At 42.5% G+C, this 14466-nt stretch overlaps 1 protein-coding gene across 1 annotated transcript in view; it reads left to right on the top strand.

The window, feature by feature from the left end:
- Nucleotides 1-14466, top strand: part of fam171a2a (family with sequence similarity 171 member A2a) — a 143128-nt gene that overhangs the window by 61422 nt on the left and 67240 nt on the right. The window contains exon 3 of the mRNA XM_060901896.1: nucleotides 8483-8575. Coding sequence (XP_060757879.1) covers nucleotides 8483-8575 — 93 coding nt within the window. The remainder of the gene's footprint in view (nucleotides 1-8482; nucleotides 8576-14466) is intronic.

The following is a 14466-nucleotide window of genomic DNA, read 5'->3' as shown; positions in this document are numbered from 1 at the left end:
CAACCAGAATCCACCAACGCCTGATATGTATCCCCTTGGATACTCACCGGTATGCGATACGCTCCGGCCCGATCGGGGGCGGCTCCTGGCGCGTCGGGGATCCGAACCACCGCGCCCACCTCCATTACCGAGCACTGCTGTTGGAGGTGGCCCGGCTCCCCGCAGTGCCAGCAAACCGGCCCGGGCTTCCTCTCTGCACTAGTGCTCTGGGGCTCACTCACCTGAGGGGGGGGAGAGACAGACACAGAAGGGAGAAACGGAAGGGCACCGCGGGTGCGGCGGGCCGGCTGGGGTGGTGCCGGCCCCCGTCTCCGCGGTGGGGGACTGGGGTGAGGAGGAGACACAGGAGGAGGAGAGAGAGAGAGAAGAGAAGAGGTTGTCTGCTGTCCTGCCGTCGGGACAGCCGCCAAATGGTCCTCCGCCAGCTCGATTGCCTGATCCAGCGACGCCGGGTGGTGGCACTGGACCCACTCTACGGTTCCTCCTGGTAAACGGGCGATGAACTGTTCCAGTACCACCTGGTCAATGAGTCCCTCGGCGTCGCAGCTGTCGGCCCTCAACCACTGCCAGCAGGCGTCCCGGAGTTGCTGGCCAAACGCAAACGGCCAGCTGACTTCCTCCAAGCGCGGAAGCGCTGATGCTGCTGCTCGGGGGTGCGCCCCACCCGCTGGAGGACGGCCCGGCGAAGGTCCGCATAGGCCAGCCGGCGGTCGGCGGGGAGCTGTAGCGCGGCCAGCTGCGCCTCTCCCGTTAGCAGGGGGAGGAGGTGCGCCGCACGCTGATCCATCGGCCACCCCGAGGTCTCCGCGACTTGCTCAAAGAGCGTGATGAATGCCTCGGGGTCGTCCTGCGGGCCCATCTTTGTTAGGGTGGGGGGAGACGGGCCCGCGGTGGAAGCGTTGGTAGACCCCGCCGACGCGAGGAGGTGCCGGAACGCCCGACGATCTTCCTGTTGTGCCAGCACCAGGGCCTCGAACCGTTGTTCTTGCTCCTTTTGGAGGGCGAGCAGCGCCTGGTGCTGGCTCTGTTGGGCCGTGGTGAGGGGGTGGATCAGGTCCGCGAAGGGGGAGGACTCCATGGGGCTGTTCTCTTCTGTGCTCATGTCCCGGGTTTCAGCACCACTGTGACAGTTCATGTAGGTGGGTGGAGCACAGAAGGACGGCAGGCCAGAACTGAGTTCACAAAACTCTCTTTTTTTCAGCTTTTTTAAACACTCTCACACACTCAGACACACGCACACACATCAGCCGTCTGGTTCGGGAGAGAGCTCCCTCTTCTCTCGCTCTCTCTCCTTAAATAGGGCGCGGTCACTGGGAAGACACACAAACACATTAATTAACGACAGGTGTAGTGATTCTGCCACTTACCTTCCCTGACTCCGCCCTCCTGTCACAGACCGATGCTTGACCACGCCCCTGCTGCCACATTTATGTATAAGACTTTTTTGAGTTGCTGAGGTTTGGATTAAGCCCCCCAAAAATGATCAGCCAAACAGGTGAATAACTGCTAAACTTTAGTAGCAAATACACTCACTGGCCACTTTATTAGGTACTTTATTATAAACCTGCTGTTTTATACAGTTCTCTAATCAGCCAGTCCCTTGACAGCAGCACAGTGCATCAAATCATGCAGATTCAAATCAAGAGCTTCAGATGCAGTAATGTTCACTTCAAACATCAGAATGGGAAAAATCGTGATCTCAAAGTGTGACTTTCACTGTGGCATGGGTGTTGGTTTGAGGCAGATGGACTGGTTTGAGTATTTCAGAAACTATTCTTTAAATTCGTTTCTTAAGACAAGGATTTTTTTAAGATGTTACCTTGACAGTTTCGGCGATAAACTTCCGCCTTCTTCAAAACAGTCACCAGATGTCGAGTGGTGACGTGCCTTATCAGCTGATGTTACTCTAAGGAGTACTACCTGTCAAATTGGGCGGGACATTCACGCCTCCTTAGAGTAACATCAGCTGATAAGGCACGTCACCACTCGACATCTGGTGACTGTTTTGAAGAAGGCGGAAGTTTATCGCCGAAACTGTCAAGGTAACATCTTAAAAAATCCTTGTCTTAAGAAACGAATTTAAAGAATAGTTTCAATAGGTAGACATAATGAACTTTCACTACATATTTCAGAAACTGCTGATCTCCTGGGGTTTTCACACACCACAGTCTCTAGAATTTACACAGACAAGATGGTACAAAAAACATTGAGTAAGCAACAGTTCTGTGGGTGGAAACGTGCTATTGATAAGAGAGGTCAGAGGAAAATGGCCAGATTGGTTCAAGCTGGCAGGAAGGATACAGTAACTCATAGGGACTCTTTACAACCGTGGTGAGCAGAAAAGCACCTCAGCATGCAACAGCAGAAGAGCACATCAGGTTCCACTCCTACAGCCAAGAACAGGAATCTTGGAATCAAGAACAAGTTCCTATTAAAGTGGCCGGTGAGTGTACAATTAAGTTATTCAACGAAATCGAGTCGTACATGAGCTGATGGCCAATAAGGCACGTAGTGCCGAGTTGGCTGTAAGCCATGTACGATGAGATTGAGTGGAATAACTGTTTTATTCTATCCACATTCACTGGATTTTGAGAAACAGAGCCTTTTTATTTTTTGCAAATTTGATAAATAAAAACTTTATACAAAACGTCCAACAAAATCATTTCCGCTTAGAATGTGAACAAACCGGCGAAATGACAGGAGCAATTTATGAAAAATGCTGTAATAATAATTCTTGAAAAATAAAAAAGATACGTTCTTACCATCAAATACTTTCATTCCATATTTTGTTGCTTTTTTTTGTATTTTTTGTGGTTTTGTTTTCGAGGAGTCTTTATTTTGTCCTCGGTTGGTTCAGCAACACGCTCCGCCATTTTGTTTTTCTCTACTCACTGTATATGAGCTGATAGCCGAGTAATAGAGTAGCCAATCAGAGCACGCGATTGCTCATATCCAGTGAATGTGGATAGAATAATAGCCATAATAATATTTGGTAATGTGTTCTACCCCGTCACAAAATGAGAGAGAGAGAGAGAGAGAGAGAGAGTGTTTTTCACAGACCCTTGTAAGTCCCTAAAAAGGCTTTAAATAAAATGATTCATTGATATGCTTTTAAAGAGATTCTTGTCCTGATGAAAGGAGCAAGATTGAGAATAGACTGTCGAGAGAACACTCTACTGTTCCTTTTATAGTGCACTTGTTTTCACAATATGCATGACTCAGAGCAGAAGACATTACTAGCTGTCGTTCTCACATGACACTGTACATTTTTTCCCACATTTGCGTGACTGTCTTTTTCTCTTGAAGCAGTACAAACACAACACAAAAATGTTATCATATCAAACGTGATTTGCTTCACTGTTTGTGTATTTAATCACGTTTTATTTCTTTAATCACAATTCTGACTTCTGAATCTCATTATGCCGAAGCAGATAATTATCATTGCTGTTCACTGTCAGCTGCAGCTTATTTAATACAAGACAATGGCGCGAGCAAGAGCGAGGCGAGATGTAGACTTTAATTCCGTTCCAGCGGTACTCAATATTACATATCCAAGCCGTATTCTGGTGAGTGAAATGGCTGAGCGGTGTCCTGAAGGAACACGCAAGATGATGTATGTGGATCAAGGACAAGCTGCATTTCCTGTGTATTGTGAGACACTAAATAAGAAGCTCTTTGAAGATACTGTAAAGCTGTAAATGTGTCAGAAAACAGAATCCAGGGACACATGTCTGCCCGGGGGCATTTTGAGTTATTGACAGATTCAGAAAGTACAGTTTCTAAGCTTTCCAATGATGCCTTCCATGTGGAGATCTGACAATATTTGAAGAATGTGTGGCCTTTTGAAAGTGTATACCTCTTAAAACAGGAAAGGGAGAAAATCGCCCTCAAAGTTTTCCATCTCAGCTACTCTGGGTGTAGGGCGGGCACATAATGGTGCTCATTTGCATGACATTAAGGAAAGCCCTACCCCCTACGAGCTAGCACGATGCTACTTTCATGTAAACAAAGATCACCACGTCAATTTTCCTTCCATGCAAAGTATGCCCAACACAATTATGAAGTACAAAAATAAGTCCTAAAGTATACTTTAACGTTTTGTGGTTGAAAAATTACTCACACCGTAAGAAAGAAAGATAGCACAATGATGACACAACTAACACAACACTAGTTTCATGTAAAGCCTCGGTCACAACCGGCAGTACCATGCTCCTACGGCCGGTCTACATGCAAAAAACGCAAGAAACGCACGAGAGCGCGCGTGTGATGTGCTGATTTTCGAGCCGCAGACCGGCCGCAGAGGTTCTTTGTCATGTCAAACAAACTCTACGGGCGCTTACGTTTTTTTCAGGTTGCAAGACAAACTTACGGCCAACGCGCGTCTTTCTCCGTGAACAAAAAAAAATAATGCAGCGATTTGGGAAACGCCAAAAATCACACGGCCAAAAAATCGTACATCCGGTTGTGACCTAGGCTTAACCAAACCACAACACTCTCTGTTACATGCAAAAATAACCACACAGCCTTAGATTAATAAACTTACCCCATCAGAAAGAGAAACGGCGCCTTGCCTCCGATGGAATGTAATCCTAGAACGGTCCGTGTATCATCCGATCATTCAAGTAGTCCATTCAATCTGGAAAACGAGGTTGCATTTTTTTTTGCTAGAAATGATTATCTCCGATGTAAATACCGTGTGTCTGTTTGCTTCACGGTGTTTCAGCTCCTCTGCGCTCTGTTTAACTTCCTCATTCCATAGTGAAATCACACGCCTCTATGCAGTTAAGTAGCCATGCGCTCAGCTCGCATCATACAGCTGATTCGCGAAAAAAAAAAAAAAAAAAGACTTAAATCATCATGTGAATGGCCCATATGGTAATTTACCCACACCCCCCAGCAGGCTACAGTCCTGACAAAAACGAGACAATTTGCAACAAAAAATGTACGCTTTTCCAACAAAACAATCTATTATCTGAAATACTGATTGCATTCTTCAAGATCTCAACTTGCACATGATGGAAAAAAACAAAAATCACAAATTAAAAAAAAAAAATGCTTCTTTTACGATTATCTCGGATTCGTTTCGGCCGACATGCGTCCCTGGATTCGGTGAGGGGTCACAAATGTGTTTCCTTTATGGCATCAGCATTGTCTCTGATTACTCAGACGTTTCACAGGCATGGTGTGTGTGTGTGTGTGTGTGTGTGTGTGTGTGTGTGTGTGTGTGTGTTGGGGGGGTTCCACTGTGTTAAATGTAACTATAAGCTTTTTCAAAGCTGTAAGTATTCTCTGTATTCTATAATTCTACAAATTACACTGGTACAAAAATGCTGCCTGGAAGAAAAAAAAGCAGCAAATGTCTGAGTCTCAGATTTGCAGCTTGAGACAAGAACACTTTTTATAATGAACAGCCTTAAATTACCACAGAAACTTGGCAATTTTTTTGATTAAGGAATGACACGTCATATTTTTTATCCTTTTATTGTGAAGATTCATGTTGTGTAACGTCCACAAAACAAGTGAATGTCCTCTTATCACTTATGTTATCGCAGCTATTTAACGATTATTCCACGAAATCGAGTCGTCCATGAGCTCATGATCGGCTATAAGCCATGTACGACGAGATTGAGTGCAATAACTGTTTTATTCTGTCCACATTCACTGGATTTTGAGAAACAGAACATTTTTTAATTTTTTTGCAAATTCGATAAATGAAAACATTATACAAAACGTCCGACAAAATCAGTTCCGCTTAGAATGGAAACAAACCGGCGAAATGACAGTAGCAATTTGTGAAAAATGCTAACATACGCTCTTACCATCAAATAGTTTCATTCCATATTTTGTTGCTTTTTTTTGTGGTTTTGTTTTCGAATAGTTTTTATTTCCTCCTCGGTTGGTTCAGCGACATGCTCCGTCATTTTGTTTTTCTCTACTCGCGGTATATGAGCTGATATCCTAGTAGTGGAGTAGCCAATCAGAGCACGAGTGCTCATTTCCAGTGAATGTGGATAGAATAAAAACAGTTGCTCCCTCACTAGCCTCTCTTTTTTCAATACTGAGAAACTGGAAAGCATAAATCCCTCCATTCTGAAGACTTTCCCGTGAAGGAAACCGTACAACTTTATCTTTGAGTGCTGGAAAGCAATGACAATGGAGACTCCTTCCAAAATGTTAAATAAACATCTCCTAATAGAAAGGCACATCCACCATATAAACCCCTGTTTTCGCAGTTGCTATAGAAATGTAGCCTAGTAAACTAGACCCACCCGCCTAGCGGCCAAAAATATTTTTTGCCTAGCGAATGGGTCTAGCCTCGCACCATATAAACAAAAACACCCCGGGCATCAAATCGTGCCCGCCAATCACAACGCAAGGTTTTTGTTTGGATTCTTTGGGCGGGCTTTTGCAGGAGTGACGACAAAGCTGCGCGACGCTGGAGAAAGCACAACAGGAAAGATGGCTACGGCGAGTGAACAGCGCGCGTTTGACTCCGCTTTGGAATCAGTTTTAGAAGAATTAGACTTGGAGTTTTCGTTGAAACATGAGCAGGAAGAGGCTCTCCGCTCATTCCTTTTCAAGAAGGACGTTTTCGCTGTTTTGCCGACCGACTATGGCAAAAGTCTGATCTACCAGCTGGCTCCGCTCGTAGCCAAAAGGATGGGGCTAGTTTGTGCAGTACGAAGAATTAATAAACAGCTTTGAAACATTACTTTTTGATTGTTTCTTATTTTCCCGTTATTTTAAATTTAAGGGAAATTATTTCACCAAACACCACTAAATAAAAACTCTCAAAAACAGTTTAAGCAAACCCTTGAAAAACACTTGGAAAAAAATGTGTATGTGGTACAAACTCCAAACTTGTGGTCATTATCTCCAAACTTCTTAATATCTAGAACCTGTTTATTAATTAATACGCATTTTGAAAAATTATTTATTTCAAGGCCTCCCCCACTGCTTTCTGTCGCTCTGACTACGTCACAGTCACTGTTGCGCTGATTGGTCAGAGCGTTGGCCAGAGACAGTTTGAAAGACAGCGGTTTGTTCCTCCTACCCGCTTCGGAAATGTCTACGGCTCGAAGCCAGACTAATAGAAATGTTGTTTTATTAAACAACTGCATTAATGTAAAACCTTTCATTTGATTGATTTGCAGCTGGAACTACTGTCCAAGCTGCCATTATTTAACAATTATTCCCCAAAGGTGAGGTGAATATCGGTGAATAATAATCAAGACAAAGTCAAAGTTATTATTTAAATAATGCTGGCTGGCTTTTTTCACAGTATATCAGATATATATTCCATTCAGCTAGTATGATATTGAAGGAGTTGAATGGAACATACCTGATATACCATGAGAAAAAGCCAGCCAATACAGGGTGTCCATAAAGTCTCTTTACAATTTAAAAAAATTATTACAAAGGCAGTTGTTGAGATATTGTAACTAGATTTATTTTATTTTAATCAGTATTTGTTAAATTTTTTTCAACTGCAGTTAATAGACCTCTATATGGGCACCATTAGTTGCACGAAGCACATCAAGACGGTACTCAAACCAGGATACACATTGTGCCTTTTCTTGAGGAGTAGCCATTTTATAGAGGTTCGGTTTCCATCAACACAGTATCTGAAACACAAAATTGTAATGTGAATAACAACTTTAATCAACACTGATTAAAATAAAATAAATCTAGTTACAATATCTCCGACGTGTGACGTCATGTTGTCTTGACAACCATGCAATATCATAAACCATATTCAACGCTCATTCCCCATTGGGTAGAGTGACATAATACACGTAGGATAAGCGGTATGCTAACAATATTGCATGCTAGCAATCCATATGAATGAAAAGCTGCTAGAAGGGAATAGAACACGTCTTTATTCCATCAAAAAAGTCTCCTGTATGTATAATAATCATCGATATTGATTGATCCTGAAGCAGATAATTGTTTTGGTATAAATACACAGGTGATTATTTATTTAAAAAAATAATAATCGTATTAAAATAATTATTTTTCATTCTTCAAAAACCAAATGCAAATGTAATAAAGGTGCGGCGCAGACGTGTCACTTATCTATGCCGACTCATATAAAATACTTTGTTTTGAAATAGAGAAAATAAACCACAATTCCACCTCACCTTTGAATAGTTTTAGACCAAACTTTGTAGCATCTGTAGTGCTTTTACGAACAGCATTTTCTTTCATAATCTGTCATTCGTCCTCACTTACAATGACAAAGTGATTGGCCGCCATTTTACTGAGTCACTTGAGGTGATTATCGAGAAATAGTCCGAATCTCTCGACCAATCAGCACGCATGGTTTCCTATAATCACCTCCATATTTATACTAAAGAAAATTAATCAATACCTCCTGACCCATTGAAATTGACAGATCAACAGTGCCGTGGTCTAATATATTATTCCTGCATACTAGCTAAGAAAAAATATTTAGTAATCTTTATCTCTCTGTCTCTGCTAGTGTACGCTTCAGTGAGCCTGTACCTGCTTCCCCAAAGACCAGCTACATTGCTTCTCTATGATGATGTGGTGCAGCTCCTGCTTGGTTCTCCAGGTGAGTAACGCTGTGTTCTTAAGACATTTCAGAACTCAACGACTTTTGCACTCGTTGTACATCGCTCTGGATACGAGCGTCTGCTAAATGTCCCGTAATGTGAACTGCTCCACTAAAAGAACTAGCCTTTTCACATCTACAGCTGCTAAGTTTCGGTGAACTTACATCCAATGTAACCTCAGATTCCTGTTGTTGATGGTTGACAGGAGTGAAACCCGATGTGTTTTCTGCTCTTGTAGCCCATCCACCTAAATGTTTGACATGTGCTTTCCGAGATGCTTTTCAGCTCACCATGGTTATAAAGAGTGATTATTTGAGTTACTCTTAACCTTCCTGCCATCTTGAACCGGTGTGGCCAGTCTCCTCTGATCTTTCTCATCAACACAGACGCTGTGTCCGAAATCGCTCCCTACTCACTGTATAGGGCACTATATAGTGAGGACGCCATTTTGTAGTGCTGTCCCAAACCTTAGTGAGGCTTATTTACACCCTATATAGTGCACTCAAAGTATCCCACAATGCATCACGAAAAGTAGTGTACAACCGATGGTCACTAATCAAGCAATATATCCCATCATGCATTGCGGTCGGGCTGAAAGAAATCAAATTAAAAGTCTCAAATTTGATTTAATAAAAGGCAGCGTCAAAGAAGAAAGTATTCAGCCTTGATTTAAAAGAACTGGAAATACACTCAGTATAATATATATTTATCACAAAAATACATGCATATGTTTATTATTTTGAAAACCCACCAGCCGACTGATCTGGAACGTTTTAATTGTGTGACAGTAATGACATAAATAACGGCATGGCTGACTAGTGTCCATCCATCCATCCATCCATCCATCCATCCATCCATCCATCCATCCATTATCTGTAGCCGCTTATCCTGTTCTACAGGGTTGTAGGCAAGCTGGAGCCTATCCCAGCTGACTACGGGCGAAAGGCGGGGTTCACCCTGGACAAGTCGCCAGATCATCGCAGGGCTGACACATAGAGACAAACAACCATTCACACTCACATTCACACCTACGGTCAATTTAGAGTCACCAGTTAACCTAACCTGCATGTCTTTGGACTGTGGGGGAAACCGGAGCACCCGGAGGAAACCCACGCAGACACGGGGAGAACATGCAAACTCCGCACAGAAAGGCCCTCGCCAGCCACTGGGCTCAAACCCGGACCTTCTTGCTGTGAGGCAACAGCGCCAACTGCTACACCACCGTGCCACACCAGACTAGTGTCCAAAACTGTTTTTTTTTTCTTTTTTCATTTTACCAATGAGCTCACTATATAGTCCTCTATATAGTAATTCCCTATATAGTGAGTAGGGAGTAGTGAACGAGTGAGCGATTTCAGACACAGGGAGAGTCAGGGTCCTTCCAGAACAGGTTGCTTTATACAGACATCATGTGACGGATCATGTGACACTTTTGATTGCGCACAGGTGGATCTTAATCAACTAATTATGTGACTTATGAAGTGAACTGGTTGGACCAGCTCTTATTTAGAGGTTTCATACGAAAGTGGGTGAATACTTATGCACTGCAGATTTCTGGGTTGTTGTTTTTTTTCATCTTAATTATTGTTTGTGTCACAATAAAAACAATTTGCATCTTTAAAGTGGTAGGCATGTTGTGTAAATCAAATGGTGCTAACCCTCCCCCCAAAAAATGCACTTTAATTTCAGCTTGTAATGTGACAAAACAGGACAAACACCAAGGGGGATGAATACTTTTGCAAGACACTGTAAATTATAAAAAAGAAAAAGAAAGAAAAACATTAATTAACAAAAGGAATATTTAAATTGAGGGCGGCACGGTGGTGTAGTGGTTAGCGCTGTCGCCTCACAGCAAGAAGGTCCGGGTTCGAGCCCCGTGGCCGTCGAGGGCCTTTCTGTGCGGAGTTTGCATGTTCTCCCCGTGTCCGCGTGGGTTTCCTCCGGGTGCTCCGGTTTCCCCCACAGTCCAAAGACATGCAGGTTAGGTTAACTGGTGACTCTAAATTGACCGTAGGTGTGAATGTGAGTGTGAATGGTTGTCTGTGTCTATGTGTCAGCCCTGTGATGACCTGGTGACTTGTCCAGGGTGTACCCCGCCTTTCGCCCATAGTCAGCTGGGATAGGCTCCAGCTTGCCTGCGACCCTGTAGAACAGGATAAAGCGGCTAGAGAGAATGAGAATATTTTTTAAAAAATATTGTGGGGAAAATCGAATCGGGAATCGAATTGAATCGACTCGTGAGTCGGGTGGATCGTTACATGCCTAGAAATCACTAAGATCACATTTCCTCCATTCTAATGTTTGATCCGAGCATTAACTAAAGCTCTTGACCTGTATTTACATGATTTAATGTATTGCACTGTTTCTGCAACATCATTACCTTGTTGCAAAATGCATGCACATTTCATTTTTAAATTGATTCGTAGACCCAAAAAAACCATGCGCACTTTAACACTTGGCTATAGCTTGTGCTGTCTTCTGAACGGGACACACTTATCAAAGGAAGACACATTTGCTGCACAGAAACAGCTGCCCATCGAAGCAGTTGTCTCCCTACTGGAATAAAAGTGTAGTGGATATAACAACGTTGTGAATAGCACAGTGTACTGGGCCACAGATTCTCAGCACAGGCCGTGAACTGAGCTCTTCTGGAATCAAGTCGATTAGCAAGCAAGGAGTTCTCTTAACCCTCATCCTACCATGCTATTTTACACCTTAATCTTACCATGTGGGGTCCGTTTGGACCCCAATACTTTTCTTTAAAATTAAAGCCTATAAAGACAAAATCACCAGATAAGTTTTGTTCAGAACATCTTGTATTAATAACAGCAATACACTAAAGGGCCCAAGGCATAAAGAACACACTTAACCTTCATCCTACCAGCCAATTTTACATACACAAACTACCAGGCGGGGTCCGTATGGACCCCAGGAGGGAATACCTTGAAATCAATGCAGTAGGAACCAATTCAATGCAGCAAACAGACATAACTTTATTGAAGAACAAAATCCACTATGGCTGAATATCAATGATGTATTATAAATGCAATAACATTGCAATAATATTGCAATAACTAGCATACACGTAGCAAATTATAGCGCCACAAAAAAAATTGGCATTATATACATGATTTTTGCAGCTCATGCAGCTGTAAAACATTCTGGATTACAACTTGGGTCTTTTCTTACAGAATTTAAAACAAAAAAGTAATTGTAAAATAATTTAGGGCTTTTGTTTTGCAGCCTGTGCTTATTGCAGCAGTGGGGTCCACACGGACCCCAAGAAGGAATGCCTTGGTAGTTTCATTATGGAACGTAAAAGAAATAAAAGAAGTTAACTTTCAGTGTGCTATTCAATTATAAAATGAAAGACAGATAAACTTTACTCTGGGGTCCGGTTGGACCCCAGTAACAAATTAATTATACCTTCACAATGCAAAAAGCTGATCTTCCGGTGCTTTAGTGTTTTAATTAAGACATAAATTCCGACAAATTCATAAAACGGTGAGGCAGTATGTCACATATTTTTAAAATGGCAAGCAAACATATAGGTGCAGGATCCAGATGGACCCCACTTGGTAGGATGAAGGTTAAAATGTACGCTGCCTCTGTGTGAGCATTGCTGATTGCAATAAACACCTCACTCTGATGTCGCCAGAAGTGCTGATGGTTATTGGATGAAAGAAAAACTGAGGTGTGCGAGTAATGCGGTGCGAATCAGGCAATCTGGAAAGCATTTTCAGGCTACGAAGCACAATGAACATCCTTTTAAATTTACACTCATTATCAAACTGTCTAAGGTTTGCATGCTTTAGCAGGACGTTGTGGGGTGTAAAAAAGACTAATCACCTTTTCCCCTGGGTTTTGCGCTAGTAAAACAGCCCGAGTGGCTTTGATGGTTTTAGCCCATGGCGAGGCTGCTGCTTGATGATTGCAGTTATGGAGGGAATTATGGGTATGCGATAATGCTTGGGTTTATTGAATGAATGGTGTTTTTATTAGCCAGGAGATCAGTAATGACTTGGTAAACAGCTAGAACAAGAAAAAAAAAAACTTTTCTTTCTACTCCTGAATGCTGAGTAGTCAGTTATTTCCAGCGTACAGTATGTGCTCATTACTGCATGATTTTCCGAGCTGCTTTTTATACCCCGTTATCAAACATGATGTCATCACTTTGCAAAGGAAATGAAACCTCACCGTCAGTCTCGTCATCCTTACACGGCTCTTTTTGTCAGATCCTTATCTGTTTAACAAGCCTCTCTCAACATGCTGCTGAATAGCTGCTGGAGCTCTGGGGTCTGAGTAATCGAAGCTGTTTTGCCTGATTGCACTGACTGCTGCTGATTGATTTATAGTCAGACTCGTTTAAAAGAGAGCACTTTGTTCCCTCTTTACTCTGACTGACAGCTCTCCACTCTTCTTTTAAGAGGGTGTGTCAGTTCGGAATGACAAATAACTGTCACGCAGAGTTATAAAGATGCCATTTGTAATGTTTAAATGTCGTTCTAGATGTGTAATAATCCAATCAAGATAACACAAAAAGAAATTGTACTTCGCAACATTGAGATCTAATGGATCGAGTTAATTTATTGAATTCAGGCTTCTCTTGGCATTTTTCTGGGCCAGAAATTAGCCCCACCTCCAGCCAGAACAGAGCAGCATCACAAGATATTTATATATAGTACTGTGCAAAGGTCTGAGGCACATGTAAAGAAATGCTGTAGACCAAAAATGGCTTAAAAAATCTCATCTCATTATCTCTAGCCACTTTATCCTGTTCTACAGGGTCGCAGGCAAGCTGGAGCCTATCCCAGCTGACTACGGGCGAAAGGCGGGGTACACCCTGGACAAGTCACCAGGTCATCACAGGGCTGACACATAGACACAGACAACCATTCACACTCACATTCACACCTACGGTCAATTTAGAGTCACCAGTTAACCTAACCTGCATGTCTTTGGACTGTGGGGGAAACCGGAGCACCCGGAGGAAACCCACGCGGACACGGGGAGAACATGCAAACTCCGCACAGAAAGGCCCTCGCCAGCCACGGGGCTCGAACCCGGACCTTCTTGCTGTGAGGCGACAGCGCTAACCACTACACCACCGCGCCGCCAGCTTAAAAAATAATGAAATTAAATGTTTTCAATATTTAAAAAAAATACTATAAACAGCAGTAAGCCATAATAAATGAAATAAAGTCAATATTTGGTGTGAGACGACCCTTTGCTTAAAAAAAAATATATATATATATATAGTAGTCTGAGGTACAGTGAGTGCAGTTTTATGCGGAAATGAGCTGTAGGTTTTACTAAGCATCTTCCAGAACCAGCCACAGTTCTTCTGGACTTTTTGACTGTCACATTCGCGTCTTCATTTTGCAGCAAAACCCAGCAGCCTTCATTATGTTTTCTTTTTTAATCTTAAAAGTGCTCGCTTATGGAATATGCTGCTCAGATACAAACTTTTTTTTTTTACTGTAATGTTTAATTTTGTGCTTGAAAACGAACGTTTGGACTCTAAAATGTTTTTGTTCTGACATGATAATGGAGAAGTCATGAAATAGAAATATATAACAAAGTTTGGAAGAAAACACAAAACAGGGTGCCTGAGACTTTTGCACAGTACTGTATATGGCTTTAAATATCAAAAACAATAGCAAGCATAAAAAAATGGCCTAAATGAGGCTGGAACTCATACTGTCCACTGTTGTTGTTGTTGTTGTGTGTGAGTTTGAAATCTGATCAATCATGTGGGAGGAGTAGTGATTTTTGTGAAATTGCATATGACCCTTGTGTCACCGCATCCATGGCAGGTGGCGCCACCTGTTGTACAATTCTTGTTGGAATATGTCTTTAGAGTCTTCTGGGTGAGTTTCAGTGTAAACAC

Source organism: Neoarius graeffei, chromosome 20 (assembly GCF_027579695.1).
Source record: "Neoarius graeffei isolate fNeoGra1 chromosome 20, fNeoGra1.pri, whole genome shotgun sequence".
Lineage (NCBI taxonomy): Eukaryota > Metazoa > Chordata > Actinopteri > Siluriformes > Ariidae > Neoarius > Neoarius graeffei.
This window is presented reverse-complemented; position numbering and strand designations above follow the sequence as displayed.